The following is a 20,471-nucleotide window of genomic DNA, read 5'->3' as shown; positions in this document are numbered from 1 at the left end:
TAGCTTGAGCTGAGCTAAACTGAGTAGACGGGAGGGAAAACTGCTCTGTAAAAGAACAGCGTTACCTATTTTATCCTGATTATCTTGTTTCATAATCATTTAAACCCAAACTCTAAATCTCCCAGCTCCAACATAAATGAACAAAAAAATAAATAAGTGATGCAGGGACAGCCGTCAGGTTTCAAATGTCTTTATATTTCAGTAAAATCTACTTTAATACACTTTGAAACAAGAGTACAACAAAATAGAATATACTTCAAATGTTGAATATACAAACAGTTCAGTCTGAACACAAACTTCTCTGTCTCTTCTTCTTCTTCCCTCTTTTCAGATTTAAAAAAATGAAATGCAGGAGCCTCGTTTTAAGCTGGAAGTAAAGTGACCTGGGATCCACAGTGAGCCATCTTTGCATAAACTTGATTAATTTCTTTCTTGCTTCTACAGACATTCCTATTTTCAGATGTGGCAGCATGCATCGGCTCAGTCGCGTTTTTTTGCATGCAGCCTGACTGCAGGGTCACAAAAATGTTCCAAAATTAAAAGAAAAAGGAGCAGCCAAGATCCTTTCTAGCCACATCCTCAGATGTGCTGTGAGCAGTCTGGCCTGTCAGATTCAACCTGTGTGAGCGTTAAAACAGCCAAATGGAGGCGGAAGAACCAGTAGAAAGAAAAATTAGTTTCCCTAGTTTCAATAATACTGTGCTTGGTACAAGGTATCAAAACACAAAGAAAACAAAACAACAGCTTACCGTTCAGACATCACATGAAGAAGAAAATTAAAATCTAAGGCTGTTCTGTTAACATTAGCTCCGTAAACTGTATAGCAGACATATTTATATTTATGTACATACATGACCGTGTTCTGTCTGATATCGCTCCTCGTGGGAACGCCTCTTCCTCTCACTCTCATAGCACCACCTACACTTGATCGGCACAGTGATATCATAATAATATTAATAAAAAAAACTAATTGCTGGTTTTAACGTTTGTCTCTACAAAAGCTGCATTACACCCCAGCCCCATCCTCCGGGTCCTCTTGAATGTGACGGTTCACATTTTGCTTTTTGATTATTTGCTTTCATTTGTGTTTGTAGTGTTTCGCTTTTTTCCCCAGATTTCAAGTCAGTGACGGTGAAAGATTTCCAAAGCATAAACTGTAGTGATCAAAAGTTGGTCCCTTTTCCCAACACATCCCTTTCCTTCAAGTCTGTTTTCCTATGTTGGAGAGGTTTCTGTGCGGCTCTGAGACAGTCCGGATTAGTTCTAGGCAGCAACATGGAAGATGTGAAGACGGGCTCAGGAAGAAAAGACACACACAAAAAAAAAGGTGGGGGGGGGGGGGGGGGGGGGGAAGAGACTTCTGGGCGTCTTTAAAGTCTCACAGACTGCTGCTGGTTATTACGAAGAAAAGTAGAAATGACTTCAGAAATGTACAAACGAGCACGCTCTGGCAGAGGAGACACGGACGCATTTCAACACTCGGGCTCTTCTGTCTTCATCGCCACGTCGGCCGAGTCCATTGGCTCCGATTTGACGCTCTGGGCCATTTTTGGATTCGCCTGATTCTGCTGGATCGGCACCTGCATGGCCTGTACCTGGACGCCGGCGGCCTTCAGCTTCTCCACCGCTCCACCTCCTATGACCAGCTCTGAGCCATTGATGACACCGCTAATGATACGAGGCTGCGCCGCCACCGCCTGGTTGGCCGCAGACACCGTCACCACGCCCGCCCCGCTGCCCGGCTGCGAAACCACCAGAGTCTGTTGCTGCGCCTGCGTCGGCACGGTGAGTCTCATCACTTGCGTTCCCGGTGCGACGTTGACGGGCGTGAGGGCGCGGACAGTCAGGGGGCTCCCGAGGAGGCTGATGCCCGCCGGCGAGGCCCCGACACCGGGCTTGTTTGTGCCCGTGGAGGTCTGGATCTGACACTGAGCCAGCTGGTGGGCTGGGATGGTGATGATCTTGGCGAGCTGGACAGTGATCTTGTCTCCGTTCTCCGCAGTGGCTGGCACCATGGTGGGGATGGTCTGGATCACGACCTGATGAAAAGAAGCATCATCAGTTCATCTTTTCAGTGCTGCACAGTGACTCAACTGTTTCATCACCAAAACAAACTTAATTACTCAGAGTTATAAACACATTTCTAAACTTGGTTTTGCATCATTTTCGATTTTTGATTTTGCACACCTTCTGCTGGGAGTTGGCGTTTCCAGCAGCGGCGCCAATAGCCGAGGTGTTGGTGAGCAGAGTGGTTTGGCCGGCTGCTGCTGTTGTTCCCGCGGGCTGCTGCATGGCGACTGTGGAGATCTTCTGACCCAGTGATGTTGTCATGACTACTGGCACCTGCATAGCCACCCGGACCGTCCTGCAGGAGAGACAGAGTCAGAAGGGTAAAGATCCGCATGAGCAAAGACGCCACATAGTGAACATCTGCGTGCAGGGGCCTCACCTCGCCCCTGTGGCGTTCGGGATGATTGCCGCGTGGGACTGCTGTTTCTGGTTCCCGTCCGACGCCACTGAGACCGTCACTATTCTTCCCGCCGTCACCGCTCCTCCTGCTGCTGGCTTGCTGCCTGTGGCCACTGGAGTGTGGACGACGTTGGTTTTGTTAGCGCCCCGCAAGATGTTGGGCTTCTTGGAGGATGACAGCTCGGTGGCGTGGAGCAGCATGTCTGACGGCGGAGGCACGCGCTCGTAGGACGCCGCTGTGTCCGAGCCGATCAGGTCCTCTGGAGCAGGAATCTCCGCCTTATCGTCGTCAATGATGACAATGTTTTTGGGCATCTCTTTGAACTGGTAAACCAGCCGCTGGCCCTCCACCTTGGCGAGGATGCCGCGCTGGTAGTAATATCTGAAGAAAAGGCATCAGAACATAAGATGCTGCTTTCAAAGAAAATAAAAATGAAATGTCAGCAGAGGACTGGAAATCAGCCTCTGTGAAGTCTAGCAAGGTAATCCTAAAGAGACGGAGCTATTTTTGTTTATCAAACCTCTACTGTTGCCTTTATCGCTGCCAAATTTAAAGTGTTTATTGGATCATAAAGATGTAATATACTTTGTTTCTTTCAAAAATGTAACACATCCGATTATAATCCCAGATAGGGACAGCCTACCTGAGTGCCCGCCCCATCGTCTCATAGTTCATGTCTGGTTTGTTCTTGTGCTTGCCCCACAGCTTGGACACGGCCTTTGAGTCAACCAGCTTGAAGATGCCCTTCTCCCTCTGGGTCCACTTTATGTATCTGGGACAGGTGTTTTTGTCCTGGAGGAGGTCCAGCAGGAATTCCCAAAGGTAGGTGGTGCTCCCTGCTGGAAATCAAAGATAATTAACATCTGTACTCAGTGTATTTATGCAGCGCTGCTGGACTGCTTTGTAAAAATGCTCCACAATTATTCTTCAAATGAGGAAACCGAACTTAAAAACATGAAACGTTGAGGTTTTCTCTGTAACATGACTCAGTCTTCACCTGGCTGTACAAAGCATTCTGAGGTGACTGCTGCTGAGAGTTAAGCACTGAGCACTGTATAAATAAAACTGAACCAAAGTCTAGTTCATGAAGGAGAAAAGCTAACTGAAAGGTCATATTAATGTTTAAAGCATGTTGACTGATTCATGAAATAAAAGTACGAGTTTCCGACAGCTGCAGGCACGGTGAATTTCTGTCTATGTTAACCAGAAAGCAGCATTTTTTTGTGTGGAAGAGCTAAAATGGATACCTCGGATACCTTTTCCTTCTCTTGGTTTCTTCTTGATGCCGACGTCCGGTGAGCCGTTGGAAATGGCTGACTGATGCGTCTTCGGCTTCCGTCCAGCTGGGAAGGGAAACATTTGAAAGAAGTCAGTTGTGAGACCGAGGTGTGACCCCCTCGGATAAATTGACCACTAGATGGTGCTCTTGGATAAAGTCACTGAGCATAATTACAAGGTTCTGGTTTTGGATTTACAACTTGGCATCAGTGCTTCCAGATGTTTTGCATTTAAATCTTGGCTTGAAACACTGAATATTTTCCTTTTTCCCCAAAGTTTAACAAGCCCCCAGAAAGTTAAAGATATCAAATTAACATTTTGGGCTCTGGCTTCCTCCACATAACAGATAAGTTAACTTCCAGCTCTTTTAAGTCTACCTCGCTTCTTTCTGACTGGCTCGTGGTCGGGTTCTGGCTCCGGATCGTCCATAACCGTAGCCATATCCTCATCCTCCTCCTCACAACATTCCTCTGTTGATATCTCCACCTCGGACTCTGTGATCATGTCAGGCCGCATGGCAGCGTGGAGGAAGTCTTGTGTCGCTCCACTTTGTGGAAGGAACGCTTCTGCACAGAGGAATCATCACAGGGTCGATGAGGATCTACTAGACTGGCCAGCAGTTATGCTAACTGAGCATATAAACCTGAGCGGTGGTCCACTAACAGTGTATCTGTGTGTGTGTTACCTGGGCTGTGGTCTTCTTTGAGGCTGGAGGGCGAATCCATGCGTAGCAGAGCCTCTGCAGCCTCAATTGTTTTGTCAGAGCAGTGGACATTGGTGCCGTGAACAGAAGCCTCCACTGCAACACACAGAAGACACGAAAACAGTCAGCAAACACTCGCCTGGACTTTTAACAGTTAGTGTTTTTCTTCTTTATTAAGCATGAGATCTCATCAATCTACTTCTTTTACATTTGAAGGAAAATATTAAGACATTTTTAATCTAAACAGATATGATACGTTAATGAGTTTTAAATAACTGAGATTGCCTTCTAGCTTCCGTCTGCAGAGTGGAGAACAGCAGCAATCCTAAAGTGGGGGTTCTCCTGGACAAACAAACATCTGGCACCCCCTAAAGGAAACCACCAGTATTGCAATACAAGTATTTTGACATTCTGAGTTCATAATTTCACCAATTTTGCCTGATATGCAGCTTCAAACCATGACAGAGCCTCCACTGTGTTCTACAGATGGCTGTAGATACTGTTGTGCCTCGCTCCTGATAGCTTCCATACACACTTATCATAATTTATGCTGATTTTTCCCCCCCATGTTTCTTAACCACAGATCTTCAGATACTGTTCATCTGCTGCAGATAGTTTTTAGGCCTCATACATCTTTTTTTTCTCAGATTTTGCACATCACACATGCTAATTTCAGCTAAGAGCTCTTTGGGAATCGTCTTTTTGATGCAAAAATATAATTTTATGCCTGTCAAACTGTTCTATTTTACTCAGATTTGTTTAAAGAAATGTGGAAAATGATGTGTTTTTCCAACAGGTTGCTTGTAATAATGCGTGTAACGATGCAATTTAAAATTTGTTCTAAGCTGTTATGTGTTCATCCATTGGTTAGGGGACTTTTTTTATGCTTGCCTGATTCATAGTTCAGGGTTGAATACTTCGACAAAATGGTCAGGTACAAGTACTGGACTGAAAATAAGTAAAAAAGCAGCAAATGTCCAAACAAAAACTTTGTAAGACCTTCATTAACCAACTACTGCTCAAAACCACTGTAAGAATTCCCAAGTCTTGTAACCAACATGTAAAGAAATAACATGTGACTCAAGACTTATGCACAGTACTCGATTTCCAGTTCACTCCCTACCTGCTGGATCATTATGGTGTCACAGTACAGTACAATACAATGCTGCAATATAGTGACATCAAAAAGGTGTATTTCTATCTATATGCAAACAGGGACCATCTTAAGCTTGAACAGCACAAATTTTGCACTGTTTTACAATAATTAATGTGATTATTCAATGTTTTGTTTATGATATATAATTTAGTCATTTGGATGAATTACTGAAGGATACTAAGATCAGACATTATGAACTCAATGAACTCACACTGTCAGCACAAAGACCACATACAAAGTAGACACCCAAAAATGTTTTAATTTCAATTCTTTCACCCCTTTTATATATTTTTTTCTCCTCTTCATAGGTTTTTTTGGCATGTATGATTTCCGCTTTGAAATGTTTGTCTTATTCACTCTTCCCACATAAATTAAAACTAGAAACATTCGTCACTTACATTTACATTTAATTGTCACGTATATATTGTATTAAAACGTTTTGGCTTCCCATAATTAAGCAAAATTTTTTGTCTACACAATTTAGCATGAGCAGACAAAATACTTGTGTTGACTTATACGCAATTTCCCAATAATTATGGCTGTTTGTTAAGCAAAAACAGAAGCTTGGGTAAACTAAAACCTGCTCACAGAATTTTTTGTTTTTGTTTTTAAATCTGGTGATTTTTCTTTAGTTGAAGATCTAAACCTCTCTGAGGACCAATTTTTTACATGAAGGAAAAACTCAATTTTCTTGCATATAAAGCCCAAACTCACTTCCTGCAAAGCTGGGTGTTTAATTCAATATGTTAACAATCAAACTATTGACCCACTCAGACGTGAGCAGCCCTCCTGTTTTATTCAAAAACAGGATACAGCCGCTGTCAGGGAAACTGTACGTGGACCTGTCTGAGGGAGCTCTGAGAAGGCACCCAGGAGCACCTGCTGTCGTTGTCAATCACCGGTGGGAAACACAAGATCCCATTACACCCTGCCCTATCCATGTTTGGCTATCTTGCTGAGGCAATGGGCACTGTGTCGAGGACAGAAATAGGCTATATTTAGGCTGTCCCACTCATTCACAAGCAAACAGGACACACTGCAGAGGTCCTGTGGCCTGCAGAGTCGCCCTTGAAAGTAAGCAGAGGTGCTGCAGTAAGGCCACCGAAAGGGTTGAGTTCAAACAGCTGCAGATGTGCCTGACCAACATGTCAAAATCTGAATTATCAGGGTTATAACTCATGTCTGATTATCCAATAAAAATTGCAAAATTGTTCAGTTTATTAGAATAATTATTTAAGTGTAAGCAAAATTACAATATATAAAGTTGGGAAAATCTCTCATTCACATTTACAGCTCGGTAACGGGGCCAAGAACAGCAGCAAGTCCGACAAAAAGTAGTGCTGCCCGTGATGACTTCCGTGTTTACACTCCTCACCCGTTCCCTCCAGTTCTCCTCGAAGAGGCACACAAATCCTCCTGTCACGCAACACTCGCTTTGCCTCCTATTGGCTGTCGCTCAGTTCAAGAGCCTGCCCCCAGACGCATCTGATTGGACTGCTGCTTACGTTCGGAATCAGCGCGCGCACTACAGGACTAACGGACGAGTCAATCAAACACACGCCCCGCCCCCTCACATAAACAATGCTTCCGCCATCGAAATATTAGAAAAAAATACTTTGACATTAAAATTAAACAGAGGCGGAAACAAACACGGCGTTTAAGCGATAAAAGCCCGTTATTCAAAATCAGGAAACACGCAGGTGAAGAGAGTTTGTAGCTGGAAAGCTGAAGCCAACAACAAACGGCTACAAGGAAGAAAGCGCGTGAGCCAGGCCGTCCCACGCGCCTGCACAGCGGCTCCACAGGACGGTAACGGAAACCGTGAAACAAACAAACACACACACCAAAACCCGAGACCCAGAGGGTGCCACCGTGAGCCGATCACACATTAATCCACAAACATGACACAGGACGGCGCCTCACTCCCCGGAGCTGCTAATCAAGGATCAGCCTGCAGATTATTCAGGCTAAACTGACCCGAAACCGAAGCCAGCCGCAGTCAAACACCAAAACAAACGGCCATAAAAACGATCACAGGGAATATTTAACTGTGCACGCGTCGTTGATGCTGGTAAAAATAAACCCACATGTCCTTCCGACTCAGACAGCGTGGCAAAGACGTAGGAAAGACAACATCTCCACACTTCCTGGTTGTGCAGCCGAGCTGCAGACCGTTATTCTACACCACGCGGAGGGCAGAAAAAACTCCTCCCGCGTGCAAAACACCACTCATGCACGTAACTCTCCACCTGTACACACCACCGCATCCAACTGAAGTTTCCCTCCTTATAAACCGGCTCCGATTAAACCGTGTGGCGACGCCATGCAGGTTGCTAACCAAGGTGATCACTTCCTGATTGCCCTCCATTACTTCACCGCACTTCTTCTCAGCGGACGGCGGCGCAGCGGACGCACTTAAAAACAACAACCGCGCGCAGCTCAGATCGAAGCCGCGAGTGCGAAAAATTACGTTACCGGCTCTGATGAGTAGATCGAGTTGGTTTGCGTGCCCCTCATGCTGCGAAGTCGCCATGTTTTCCCCCTCGCTGCAGATTCACATTGACTCCTCACTGAATTGTATGGGAAGCTACTAGTTCAGATCACTCCGCCGCTAATGGGAAATCTCTTCGTATTGAACGCGACGCGTCACAGCGCCAGCAAAGGTACCCATCCGCCACCAACACAGGAAATCCTTCCGTCGACCTCCCCTTCTTGCGTAGTGAGCACGTCAAATAAAAGCTGCACCGTTTTTTAAAATAAGCTCACCGTTTTCACATCGCTGAAGCAAACTGACACGGATTTTTACTGTGAGTCTCTTAAAAAAAGCATGTCAGTGTAAGACCCAGCACTTAAAAAAAATGCTTTAAAGGTCTAATAAAATACAATTAAATAAGTATTATTTTGGTGACCAGTAAAGTTCTGCTACTGATATATGTTATATAAATATTTAAGCAACGTTTCTCATGTATCTTACATGAGATACATGAGGGGGGGGGGGGGGGGGGTGTCAAGATCTCTGTCTAAATAAATAAATAAATCTGGGTAAATTCCCAGATGATTAAACATGCAACTATTTTGCTGGTGATAACTGAAATGAGTAAAGAAAATCAACAGCCTATTTATGCAAGATAATTCATAATTTTATTGGGGGGGGGGGGGGGTTATATTGTTTAGGTCTGATTATGGGGGGGTCATAACCCCCCTAACCCCCCCGGAAATTACGCCCCTGGAGCTGGAAAGTATTTATCATTGTTTTATTTATTTTGTCATATTACCATTTTACTAACTTAACTTTGACTATCTGTAATACATATAGATACATATTCATGCATGTGCTTACAGGTCATGGCACATAACAATGCCACAGGAGGGCAGAGCAGCACTGTTTTTAAATATATGACAGCATTTTGAACTGAAATACAATATATACACAAGGGAATGTGGCTTAATAAGAAATAAACTTGCTTTGTGAGGATTAAAATAATGAACTTATGCAAACTAAATTAGGATTGGTCAACTTAAAAGAGCTAGTGGAAAAATAAAGAAGATCAAATCTGCCATATGTTGCGACTTAACATCTTATATTTATACAATTATGTTAAAACTTATTTATTGATGAATGTCAGTGAGCTTAATTGTGATTCAGTGGTTTCTGAGACGACTAAGAGAAATAAACTACCTGATGATGATGCTACACATGAAGCAAAAAGTATGAAGTATTCACCTGATCGAAAAACCTGTATGTCTAAATTGATTGGATGTCTTTCTCTTCTTGTACAAGCTTCAAAGCCTGATTTCAAGCATGGAGCTCCAGGCCTATTTACACACGTGTGTATGAAGGTGAGCTGGATTGAAACGCTGCAATTTAATAAATCTATTATCTTTGTGGGAGTTCATTTTAAATCACATACTTTACAACTTAAGTAAAATTGAGACATGGAGTTTGGTAAAGCAAAGGTTAAATACTCACACATGAACTACTGCACTAACACCTAGTGTGGTAGGAGGACACCTATGCAAGTCAGGCTTTGAAAAGTATTTGTGTCTCTTTGGGATTAAAAATAAATCATTTAAAGGCGGGCACGGCTCATTTTAAAGGAGGATGTCACTGAAAAACTGCAAAACAAATGGAATTGTGTTGAGGATATTCTGCGCTCCACCAGTGACCCCCAAACCAAGTGTGCGGTGAGTTCATTAATCATTTTCTACACCTTGAGGAAATGCCTCTCCTGTTTTGTGCACTTGGTAATCTAACCAAACTAAAGTCTGAGCCATGAAACAATTGCAAGAAAACCTTCTGAGCAAATGAAGGGAAAAAAAGAAAGAAAGAATAATTTGCATATATGAGTTTACTACATCATCAGATTTACTACATCAGGTATTTTTTGTGTAGCTGGCAAAAGTTTTCCCGGTTTATTAATTATATCAGACTGCCTCTTACATGTCTTCAATGCATCATCTTAAATGTGAACTCAACAGGTTTCTTACTGAGAGCCACTATTCTGTGGACCGTGTCTTTTTTCCACATAACACACACAAAAAAAAGTGTGTTCAAACATGTAACCGCATCTTTAAAACAAATATGAGCAGAGGGACAGACTTTTATTTATAAAATTATTATGATAAAATTTTTTCATTATTAAATTATTCTTCTAAATTATTCTTTTTTTAAAAATACACTTTTTCTATCATCTTTAATAGAGACGCACAGATTGACTGTCTAAGGACCAGAATCAAAATTTCCAATGTTCTCTGTTCGGGGAGGTCACCGGCCGGTCAGTCTCACATATGTCCAGTTATGAGCTGGTCTATTTCATGCACGCAGGACATGTGCACAGCGGCACACAAACACGCACTGATATCTTGTTAGTATGAAAGCTTTTCACTGTAAGTGAAGACACAAAGTTTGTTTAAGTAAACTGTGAGGAGGGGAAACAACAAACACTTAAACCTCCTTCACCCAGCTGAACATGGACATTTTACAGAAGCTAAGAAAGGCAAAGTGGCTAACGCTAAAGCTATTCACAGTTCAGATCCAGCCATACGCCAGCGGCCTCGATACGAGCAGCGAACAGTCCAAAGCTTTCACGAGGAAAATTATGGAGATGAGTGAAAAAGAGAAAAAGGACAGATGGTGAATTTATAAACTCACTGGAAACTAGGGGTGGGGGGGGAAAAAAAAATATATCGATACTGTGTAGTATTGTGATATTTTGTTTGCTAATAATGTATCGATACAGGGACAGCAGAAATCGATATTTTGTTACAAAAAAAGGTTTTTGTGCTCTGACTTCAGAGCATGTTGATCCTTTTTCTGAGCAAGAATCCTGACATTCCTTCACTGTCCAAATGTGTTTAACTTTTTTTTGGCAGCAATAAACATGACAGTTTACTTATTTTAATTTAAGACATGTTTTATTTTAATTAAGTTTAAAACTTTTTTATTTAATGTAAAATTATATTTTGTTTTAATTTACTTTCAAATTCTTCAGTTGCTGAAGGGCCTGCATAGTTTTCATAAATTGCAAAAGTTCAGAATAGCTATAATTGTACCAGATGGTTGCATTCAGTTAAGTTGGACTAGACTGTAATACAAACCGTCCAGTTTGTCACCAATATAACTGACTGAAATGAGAGAAAGACTGAGTGTGAGACTTTATCAATATTCATTTTATCTAATATCAAAGTTTACCATTATGTACAGAATCTGAATATCGCAAAAATATTTTTTAAAAATTGCAATAATATCGTATCGTGTGTTAAGTATTGTGATAATATCGTATCGTGGGATGTATGGTGATTCCCACCTCTACTGGAAACATACTTTTGTTACTTAAATCTGCTGCCCCTGCTTTTGTTTGGTACGGTAAAATGTGTCAGGTAAAGGTGCGTGTACACATTTTCAGTTGATTATTTGTTCCACTTTATTTTGAGGTGTTTAAGTGAGAGAAGATCCTGAAACTTAGCAACTTTTTCTTATGATCAAAACTATTATATTTCACTGAAGAAAAGTTGATTTTTGTTGAGAATTTTAATTACATGCTGCAACTTAAAGTTCTTAGAAAGAAAATTGAAACCTCCATCTCTCTGACCTTTAAATATGTTCCAAATTAGTGAAAACAGCACTGGACTGGACGGCGGGTATCACCAATATGGCAAAATCTAATTATTAGCCAGTAAATACGGGATAAAACCTCATAAAACAGAAAATTCAACTACACAACAACACCCACAAGGTGGCAGTGCACTCCCAGTGTGCTGACTCCCATCACCAAAGAAGTACTGGGAGTTGAATAGTGACAGATACAAGGGAAGCCCTGCTGTAATCACAGGAATTCAAGAGTAAGGGCCTGAATGCACCGAGTAACCTTTAAATAGTTTAAATATAGTTTAAAGATTCAGAGCTCTAATTTGCACCCCTAAATACAGTTAAGGAATGAATTCACACGATTACTAATTTTCTGCAGTTTTACTCTCTTGCTTTATCTGTAGCACGAGTGTTGATTTCTGACTTCTTAAAAATATTCTTTATTGATCCTTATCACCCGTATTCCTGATTTGATTAGTTGGTCAGTTTTGTGCTAACGAAGAGTGAAATGATGCATGAAACAACACCTGAAGCAGAAAGCCTGAGTTAACAGAAAGTTGATATTCACCATCATAATATTAGTCATCTCTGACCGAGGTTTAAGGATTTACTCATCCAGCTAGCACAAAGAAAGTCTGGCTATGTTGAACTTTAAAGGACATTTTTTAAGTACAGCACAGATGTTGCTCAGTGATTTAGTTGGTGTCTTTTGTTAAGCTGATGGCCTGAGTTAAGTGTTATCGAGGTTCTTGTAACCAACTTTTTTTTTTAAATACAATCACGTGCAGTTTTAAAAATCATTCCGATTGCCTTTGAGGCAATAAAATAACCTCTCCAAAAAATCTGATTTTATGCTGGTTTTAACTGGAAAGACTATTCAAAATCTGACTGATGCAATAACATAACAAAGACCGTGGCACACTTTTAGTAACACAAAACATTTTTGCCTCACCTGGGTCCCGATCCGTCTCCACTTCCTGTTCGTTTCCCACTTCCTGCATGATATAGGCCTCATCACCATACAACAACACTTGGGCTGAGTAATTCTGCTCCTCAGCCAGGCTGGCACTAGGAATCTCTTCCACTATGACTGCTGGGTAGTCCTGAGCCTCCTCCTTTTCCTCTTCATAGGCCTCCTCGGCTTCACACTCACCCTCCACCTCTCCCTCCAGCTCCAAGTCCACCTCACACTCTCCCTCCTCCTGGAGAAAGTCGGCAAGGAGAATAAAAAAAGAGAAACTGTCATAAAAAGATGTTTCTAACTGAAAGAGTAAGTTTGAAATGAGTTTGTCTGTGTCTGCCGCACCTGCTCTGGGTCCTCTTCAGCTGTGACATACTCCACCACTGTCCCACCAGTGTCAACCAGCACCACTGAGGTCATGACTCATGCTCGTCTGCAATTTGCCACAGCTGCTCTGCCTGGTGGGCTGGAAAAAAATAGAAGAGGCAACAAAAACAAAAACTTCATTAACACAAAAAGTCCACACACCAGTCTCACTAAAAAGCTCCCAAAGCTGTGAAAATCAGAGTACAAATCATTACAAAACAGAAGTAAACTGGCCAGCTCCTTGCCACACCTTCCTCCTTTGTCCAAACTACAGGCCAAGCTCTCATTAAAGGGAGCAATCTCATCTCGCTCATCTCCACCCTTCTGGCTTTAGCCTACAGGAAGTGCCTTTCTGCTGTAACAGGAAGAAATGAGCTGACAACAAGCCAAATCCACCCCCTGAAACACATGCACAGTGTCCAGTGGAAGATCAAGACAAGGTGGAACCACAGAGCCCTCGCTTTCCCGTCAGAGCTGCACTGCTGGGCCAAAACATATACAAACATGAACACAACAGCAGGAAGTCATTTAAATCTTTAACTGCCCACTGTTTAAAGGGTTGGTGTGGTCTGATGTTGTCAAATGGAAAGTAAGGAAAGAAAGGTATGTCAAACAGAAAATAAAATTTAAAAAAAACAAAACTCAACTTCTCAGTAAAAGTAAAACTAAAAGCATCAAAGTATCTCACCTCCAACCCTCCCTAAAACAATCATAGTTCACCAAGCATAGACACAGAAACCCTTTCAAACTTCCTCCATGTACTTGAAAGGGTTTTAACTCTAAATACACTAAAAAGTGTAAGAAATGAATTAAACTGGGCTTTCATATGCTCTGCAGTGAAAGCATTACTCGGTCTGGCTAACAAACTATGTCTGGGTAACAGTAGTAACCAACCTGCAGGGCTTTTACACTGTGTATGCAACTGCACGTGCAGGACTAGAAAATCCACTGTGTGGAGAACAGTCCGCATTATGGTTTTTCTTGCTTTTTAACATGATATAAACTGTTACAATACTTGATGCTCACAATACAAAAACAAAATCTCTTCTGAAGAGAGCTCGACTCATGGCAGCTGATAGTTGTTGAAATCAGAAAAATTAAAGAAGTCACCACTTCATTGCTGGAATATTAAAAGAAGATGTTGAAATAGGAAACAAAGCACTTGAAGCGGTTTCTCAAAAACTTTCAGAAGTAAGTAACTATGCATTTCAATACATGTTTACTAATGTTCTATGCAAGAAAGGAAAGCCACCATGGACAGGATTTTAAGATAATTATAGGATTTTAATGCAAATATAGCTTATTGCAGATATATTTTATAGAAAAAGGTTTGTCTGAAGCATGCACTACACTCTATTTTCAATATCAAAGAAGACACAAACTGAGCAGGTCATTAACTACAACACACAAGACATGGGATTCATGCATGGTCCAGGGCTTTTTGCTCCTCAGCCATAAAAGGCTAAGGCGGTATTGTCGTCACCCTGACGGCCAGGTGGGCACACAGCCTGGACACCCAAGTTTGTGAATCCGAGAACGAAGCGATTCATACCATAGGTGCATCTACTAGGAGGCTGAGGGGTACCACTGGCCACTGCTAGTATTTTATAGTTTTATACCCACCCTGGTGCACCAAGCTGACCACAAAACGCGCTCCACAGTGTGTTTCAGGACACTAGGACATGGCCGGTTACTCCAAGTGCTGTATAATGGATGAGCCATGCTGTGCCGGTGTTCCCTCGGCTACTGAAACCAGAATGCTATCAGCTCAGTAGAAGTCCTCTGCTCAATTATTCAGCATCATATGGCAGACACTAATTGGCAGAGCTGTAAGGGCTACGTTATCCTCACAGACATGTTTGGCAATCATGTGACCCCTCTCAAAGACGGACATTTAGTGTAGAGCCTCCAGAAATCAAGACACTGCAGGTTTCCATTCTGAAAGTAAAGATGAGTAAACCTTCCTTTACTCTCAAGCAATCCGGCTACTTAGCAGCTAAAATGACTGAGCGACCGCACTGTATTCTGTACTGGAATACTTTTTAATGGCCTTTTGGCGTTATCATAACTGTTTGCTTTATCTGTAATAAAATCATAAAATTTTCAGTGCGCTTAAAGTGAGACGTTAGAGACACTGTACCTTTTCAGGTTTGAGGTTTCATGCCTCCTGCTCTCTGACACAGAAACAGGGTAACCAAATATAGGTGTGTGTGTGTGTTTCTCTGTGTTTCACTACTCCGCTCAAACTGTCAGACGTTATTATGCAAGCTCATGGAGAAGTCAGCGATTGTGACACACAGGGTTTTTGTAAACTATCCAAGTTATCTCACTCTGTCCATCAGAAAGCGACTGAGTGTCAAAGTACAGACTCCTGCGTGTGGAAAGTGTACTGTAGGTTTTCACTAATATGACGACACAGATCGGCAAAAACCCTTTCACCTACTCAACTAAACAATCTGCAGTGGTATTGAATATGTAGGTTGCAGGGCCAGTTCCACAGTGGGTTGATTACATGCACACACACATACACACAAAAGAGATCTGTTAAGAGCCGGCTCTCTCAGGCCGGTTGCACTGATTCAAACAAGTATTACAGGACCTGCTACACGACACGCGGCTGTGTCTCACTTCTCAGCTCAAACATAAATGAGTAAAAAGGCAGTTAGTCATGCTGGTATTCCAGGAATGGGAAATGTTTGCGCCGGTCTGCATTTCTTCTGCATGTGTGCGAATCCCACCTTTAACTTCATAACCGATTGCCAGGATGAGAGCAGAGTAGCAGCTAAATTTAATTACAAATGTTGTTCTGGGTTCACAGTAAGCGAAGTCTCCAGATTTTGTGAGGTTAAGCAGCCATTGTGACATCAGGTAAGCCATCCCACCACCACCACCACTCAATCTCAATGAACTAAAAAGAAAACTAGAATAAACTTGCCTCGCCGCAGAGCCGATGCAAAATGCTGCGTTGCATCTTTACTGAAATCGAGAAAAAGAGAATCGAGGAGAGTGAAAGAAGGATGTGATGTTTTCTTGCTGTAGAAATGAGAAAGCAACAGAAGTTATTCTGAATCTCTCTGCGTCTCTGAAGATGTCTCCGTATTCCTCTCTGTCCTGACATCCATCCACCCGACCAGCACTCTCCTCTCCCTGTGTGCATGCTCGTTTTCTGCCTGCTCCCTGGGTGGAAGGAACCTCTCAGAGCGACTCAGCACTTCTCAGACCCTGCCCTGAGCTCACATCACATGACAAGGGTGGAACACACACAGTCACATGATCTCTCAACAACAGCCCTTTTGTTCCAAGTAACTGGGGCTGCTGGTCACGATACAACGCCATGCCTTGTGCCCTGCCCTGCTGGCCTTCGCCAAACACACACAGATGACAGAACAAGCACATACACAGCAAGTATGACCTCAGGATTTACTTGACACCCACCCGACTCCATTCATACAGGCACACAAAAGAAAAATACACTCCGCTTATATAAAGAATTAAACAGCCATTAAGTTACTGATTATACATTTAATTTTTAGTTTGCTTTACAATACACAAGCCAGCACTGCCAAAATGGTGTGAAGTAAATCAGCTATGCTGAACCTTTAACTTCTGGATGTCAGTTATTCAAGTAGTCAGTTTGCGTATTGATGGTGGAGAGTTTAAGTACCACGCTTCATGGGGGAAAATGCCATTAACAGCCGAGTCCTTGGTCGACCTCTGCTGCATATGAAGTATCTGATATCTCCGTGCTGGTGTTATTCTACCAGATCATAATGCAGTTCCAGGACTATCGTTCATATCATTATCAACATGAAAGATAAGAGACGTATGTAGACATTATGATATCGCCTAATAGTTCTGGAGGCTGCATTTTGAAGCTAGACTGTAATTTATCATGTCAAACTCTAACATGCAGGTGCAACACACACACACACACACACACACACACACACGTTAATTATTTGCCAACTAAAAAGAACTAAAGACAAGCTTCTCAGATGATCTATACGTCACATCAAACTATAATATCAGTCAGACAATCCATTAAAAACACTCCAAAAGTCTCCAACCTGCACAAACAGAGTAGAGTCCAGTGACTCAATGTAGTGAATGAGGCCAACTCAATAAAAAAAAAAACACATAAAAACAGATAAAAATAAATAAATAATTCATCTGAATTTCTGACAGACTAATCAAATATTTAACTCAAGTTTAACTTGTTTCAACTTTCATTTTAAAACTACTTAAAACTGCCTTTTATGAATATTAGAAGGATTAAATGACACAATTATTACAGAGATATTTATCACAATACAATGTATAAATGAGATGGAATTAGCAGTTTAGAAATGCATTGTTTATTTGTATCCTCTGTGCAAATTGAATAATGCATGTGATTCAGAAAACTCATCAGCTACATATATATGGCTTTGAACAACTATAAGAACATAATAATTCAGATGAAAATTGTTCCTTTTATGCTGTCACTCTTGTTTCTTTAGGCTGAAGCATTTTCACTCTTCTCTGAAACCCCAAATTCACTCCCTCTACAGGCTGTTGGAGCTTCAGATGAAGTAAAATGACTTCATCTCTTTGGAAACACTTTGGTTTCAAGTGTAGTAAGGAGCAAGAGCAAGTGCACGATGTCCCAAAAATCAAGTTATAACATTAACTAATAATGAGCATAATTTCGGCCACAGTCACACAAGCCCAAAATATAAAGACACACACAACAAGTGCAACCTTTTGTGATTTAAACTTGCACACCTCTCTTGTATCCCATCATACATCATCTTCTGTGGCAACCAACCCCTTGGACCCAGGGTCCATGTTTGCAATGGAGAACATTTGTGAAACCTTCAGACCACACAGTTCAACTGTTGACTCGCACTGCAGGACATGGTGTCTGGTTAATGATGAACGAGCACAAAGAGTGGACACTCCCAGCCTGCAGCATTTAAATAGGTCCTTTGCCCCACACAATCAAACTGTAAATACCTCCACACACCAACGCACACAACTGCGAGAAAGAGTGTGAACTCTTTGTTAATACTAATGTAATAATTACCCATACAAATGATCTCAGATCATCTCAGGAGCCCTAAGAACAGTCGGGATATCTTTAACCCTTCGCAGGTCATTCCTCAGAGTCTCAGATTAACATCAGGACGTTAAGCTGATACATGCACCAGCAGGGGGGCACGTGCTGAATCAGGCCAGAGATACATTTAAAATAAATAAATAAATCCCATATAAGCCACACATAAATCAACCTTATAATGCACACTATTATATTGGCTATTTTTCTACACAGTTTGTTCAATCATCACAAGGTTAATTTATCTACTCATTCACTCACAAGGCAGATCTCTGAAACCATGATGCTGCCTCCACCATGCTTCACAACTGCAATGAGGTTTTAGTGTTGGTTTCATTTTTGTCCCATCTGTCCAAGAACTGTTGCAGAAAAATGATGTGCGACAAAGATTTAAGAAAATCTGCAACAAGTGTTTATTATTATAATATTTTATATTATCGTATTTATTTATTTATTTAAGTATTGTAAAGCAATACTCTCTTCCCCCCCAGCAAGCCCTCCCCCACCACTTAGTTGTGTCATTACATTTCCTATTCAGGATATTTGTAGGGCCTACATAAAATTAATTAACAACATTGATGGCAAAATGCATTACAGCGTGTAGAGGAAATCTTTCCATTTTCAGCTAATCACATTTTCTAACAGGAAATGAGGGGGGAAAAGAATAAATACATGAGCAACAATGACCTACTTCTGACCACAACACCTGTTATAACATCATAATGCAAATCTGCCTCTCAACACTCACCTGTGTTGACACTATTCTGTCAACACAGGTTTATATGTTACATGCATGCAGTAGTTACCAGATCCCAACAAACTAAATGTCAAAGAAATTACTGATGTCAACAGCGTATATAACTTTAAAAACAAACAGCTGCTGTATTTTGTGTTATTGTCTGATGCCTTTCCGAAAGCAAATTAAAACCTCATAAAGACAACGTGTTGGTGTGTAGATCTATAAAAGTTATAAATATACTGCATTTAATTTTTTATCCAATTTTTACAGCTTCTCATACATATAAATGACTCTTGCTAAAGTTGGGGGGTTTACGCTGGTGTCTATCAATTATTCTCTCATTGTAACACAATAACTTAAACATGTCAACTGGACTAAGGCTGAAGGTGCTGTGCAGTCCCATACAAACTGGGACACCTGCTCACCCTAACCTGGAGTCAAAGACTATGTTGGACATAAAGAGCAGCCCACAGGAGGGAATCTGTTATTGAAATGATACCTCCCTGAACTAATAGTCTACTCAATTCAGCATGTAACGCCCAAATCTCTTTGAGAGCCCCGAGCAGAAACTGAATGTGGAGCATTAACTTCGCTAACGCTAGCTAGCTAAGTTAGCAATGAAAGAAAAGCAAGTAAACAGAGGATAACAACAAACCATGTGGCTAACGCTGCTACAGAGCTCACTCACCGTCTAATCCTTCCTTTCAGCTCTTGATCGGCTCACAGGCAGCAGTGTGTGGTTAGCTGGGTGCTAACCTCCTCCTCCTCCTCCTCCTCCTCCTCTGAACCCGCCGCTGCTGTAAACTGTCAGCCCGGAGGAGTCCCGCTGTTAGCGGACACTGCTCGGCTAGCGTTAGCTGGTCGCCTTCATGGTGAGGAGAGGGAGGAGGAGACCTCCCGGATCCTCCCGGCCGACCAGAATCAAGTTATCCGCGATTCTGGGGTGTAAATGCGGGTCCGTGAGTGAGCTGCGAAACGGTCGGTCGAGTCTGCAGAGGCTCATGGAGACTGGCTCAGTCAGTTTACTCTCTGCTTGTTCAGGCAAGTGACACTAGTGACGTCACGCCGTATCATAAACAATCCCAGCCCACCAACAATTAAAGAGTCATTCTTTACAGCTGTACACAGTGGGTTTTAAATCAAACAGTCCACACGTGACTAAAGTGCAGACCAAATGCTGTTTCCTCTCATCAGATGCTTGTTTGTGGATCTCTCTGCCTTCGGGTTTGTCTTCAGCAAATGAAAAGCATGCTCTGTTTGCATAGAGAACATGAGATCAGTACTTGAAAACTGAAGAATATCTTTTTTTGTTGCTTTTGCACTTTGCTTTGGGTCATTATCCATTTGCACTGGATCGTGCTTTCCACCTTTGACCCCCCCGAACTAAGCAGGCTCTTTTAGGTGTTTTCTTGTAAAGTCTAATTTTGTCTCAGGTACATTAATGTATCTCTTGATTGTAGACTTTGACTCGATATGTTTTTCTTAACCAAGGAAAGAATTCAGCAATCGCCCACCTTAGATGTCTTCTGTGGTCTTCATGGCCTTTTGTTATTGTTGAACTGGCCAGTGCTCAGCAATAACAATAATCCTCCTTTTCTAAGAATATAGTGGACTG

The 20,471-nt window shown here is 41.9% G+C and overlaps 1 protein-coding gene across 8 annotated transcripts; it reads right to left on the bottom strand.

The window, feature by feature from the left end:
* Positions 1-174: 174 nt before the first annotated feature.
* Positions 175-19,907, bottom strand: elf2b (E74-like factor 2b (ets domain transcription factor)). 8 transcript variants are annotated; one of them, XM_085277954.1, is made up of 10 exons: positions 19,545-19,907; positions 13,002-13,122; positions 12,648-12,897; positions 4,434-4,547; positions 4,126-4,314; positions 3,718-3,813; positions 3,114-3,309; positions 2,450-2,851; positions 2,188-2,365; positions 175-2,039 (listed from the first exon to the last, which is right to left on the bottom strand). In XM_085277954.1, the coding sequence occupies exons 2-10, from the start codon at positions 13,074-13,076 to the stop codon at positions 1,473-1,475; spliced, it is 2,067 nt and encodes a 688-aa protein (XP_085134080.1). In that variant the 5' UTR covers positions 13,077-13,122; positions 19,545-19,907; the 3' UTR covers positions 175-1,472. The 8 variants fall into 8 exon arrangements, with proteins under 8 accessions (XP_085134080.1, XP_085134083.1, XP_085134084.1 ...); XM_085277957.1 differs by having other exon boundaries at positions 3,114-3,306; XM_085277958.1 differs by having other exon boundaries at positions 3,727-3,813.
* Positions 19,908-20,471: the final 564 nt, after the last annotated feature.

The sequence above is a fragment of the Mchenga conophoros genome, linkage group LG6 (genome assembly GCF_057382185.1).
Source record: "Mchenga conophoros isolate Kocher_MC1m ecotype Shallow Benthic linkage group LG6, M_conophoros_male_GT1.1, whole genome shotgun sequence".
Classification (NCBI taxonomy): Eukaryota; Metazoa; Chordata; class Actinopteri; order Cichliformes; family Cichlidae; genus Mchenga; species Mchenga conophoros.
Note: the sequence above shows the minus strand (reverse complement) of the source record. Positions and strands in the feature narration are given on the sequence as shown.

Coding starts and splice junctions, on each gene's coding strand:
- elf2b (XM_085277954.1), bottom strand. CDS start 13,076: ATGACCTCAGTGGTGCTGGTTGACACTGGTGGGACAGTGGTGGAGTAT. Junction 3,814..4,125: donor GCCAGTCAGAAAGAAGCGAG/GTAGACTTAAAA, acceptor TTCCCTTCCCAG/CTGGACGGAAGCCGAAGACG. Junction 2,366..2,449: donor CCGAACGCCACAGGGGCGAG/GTGAGGCCCCTG, acceptor TCTCTCCTGCAG/GACGGTCCGGGTGGCTATGC.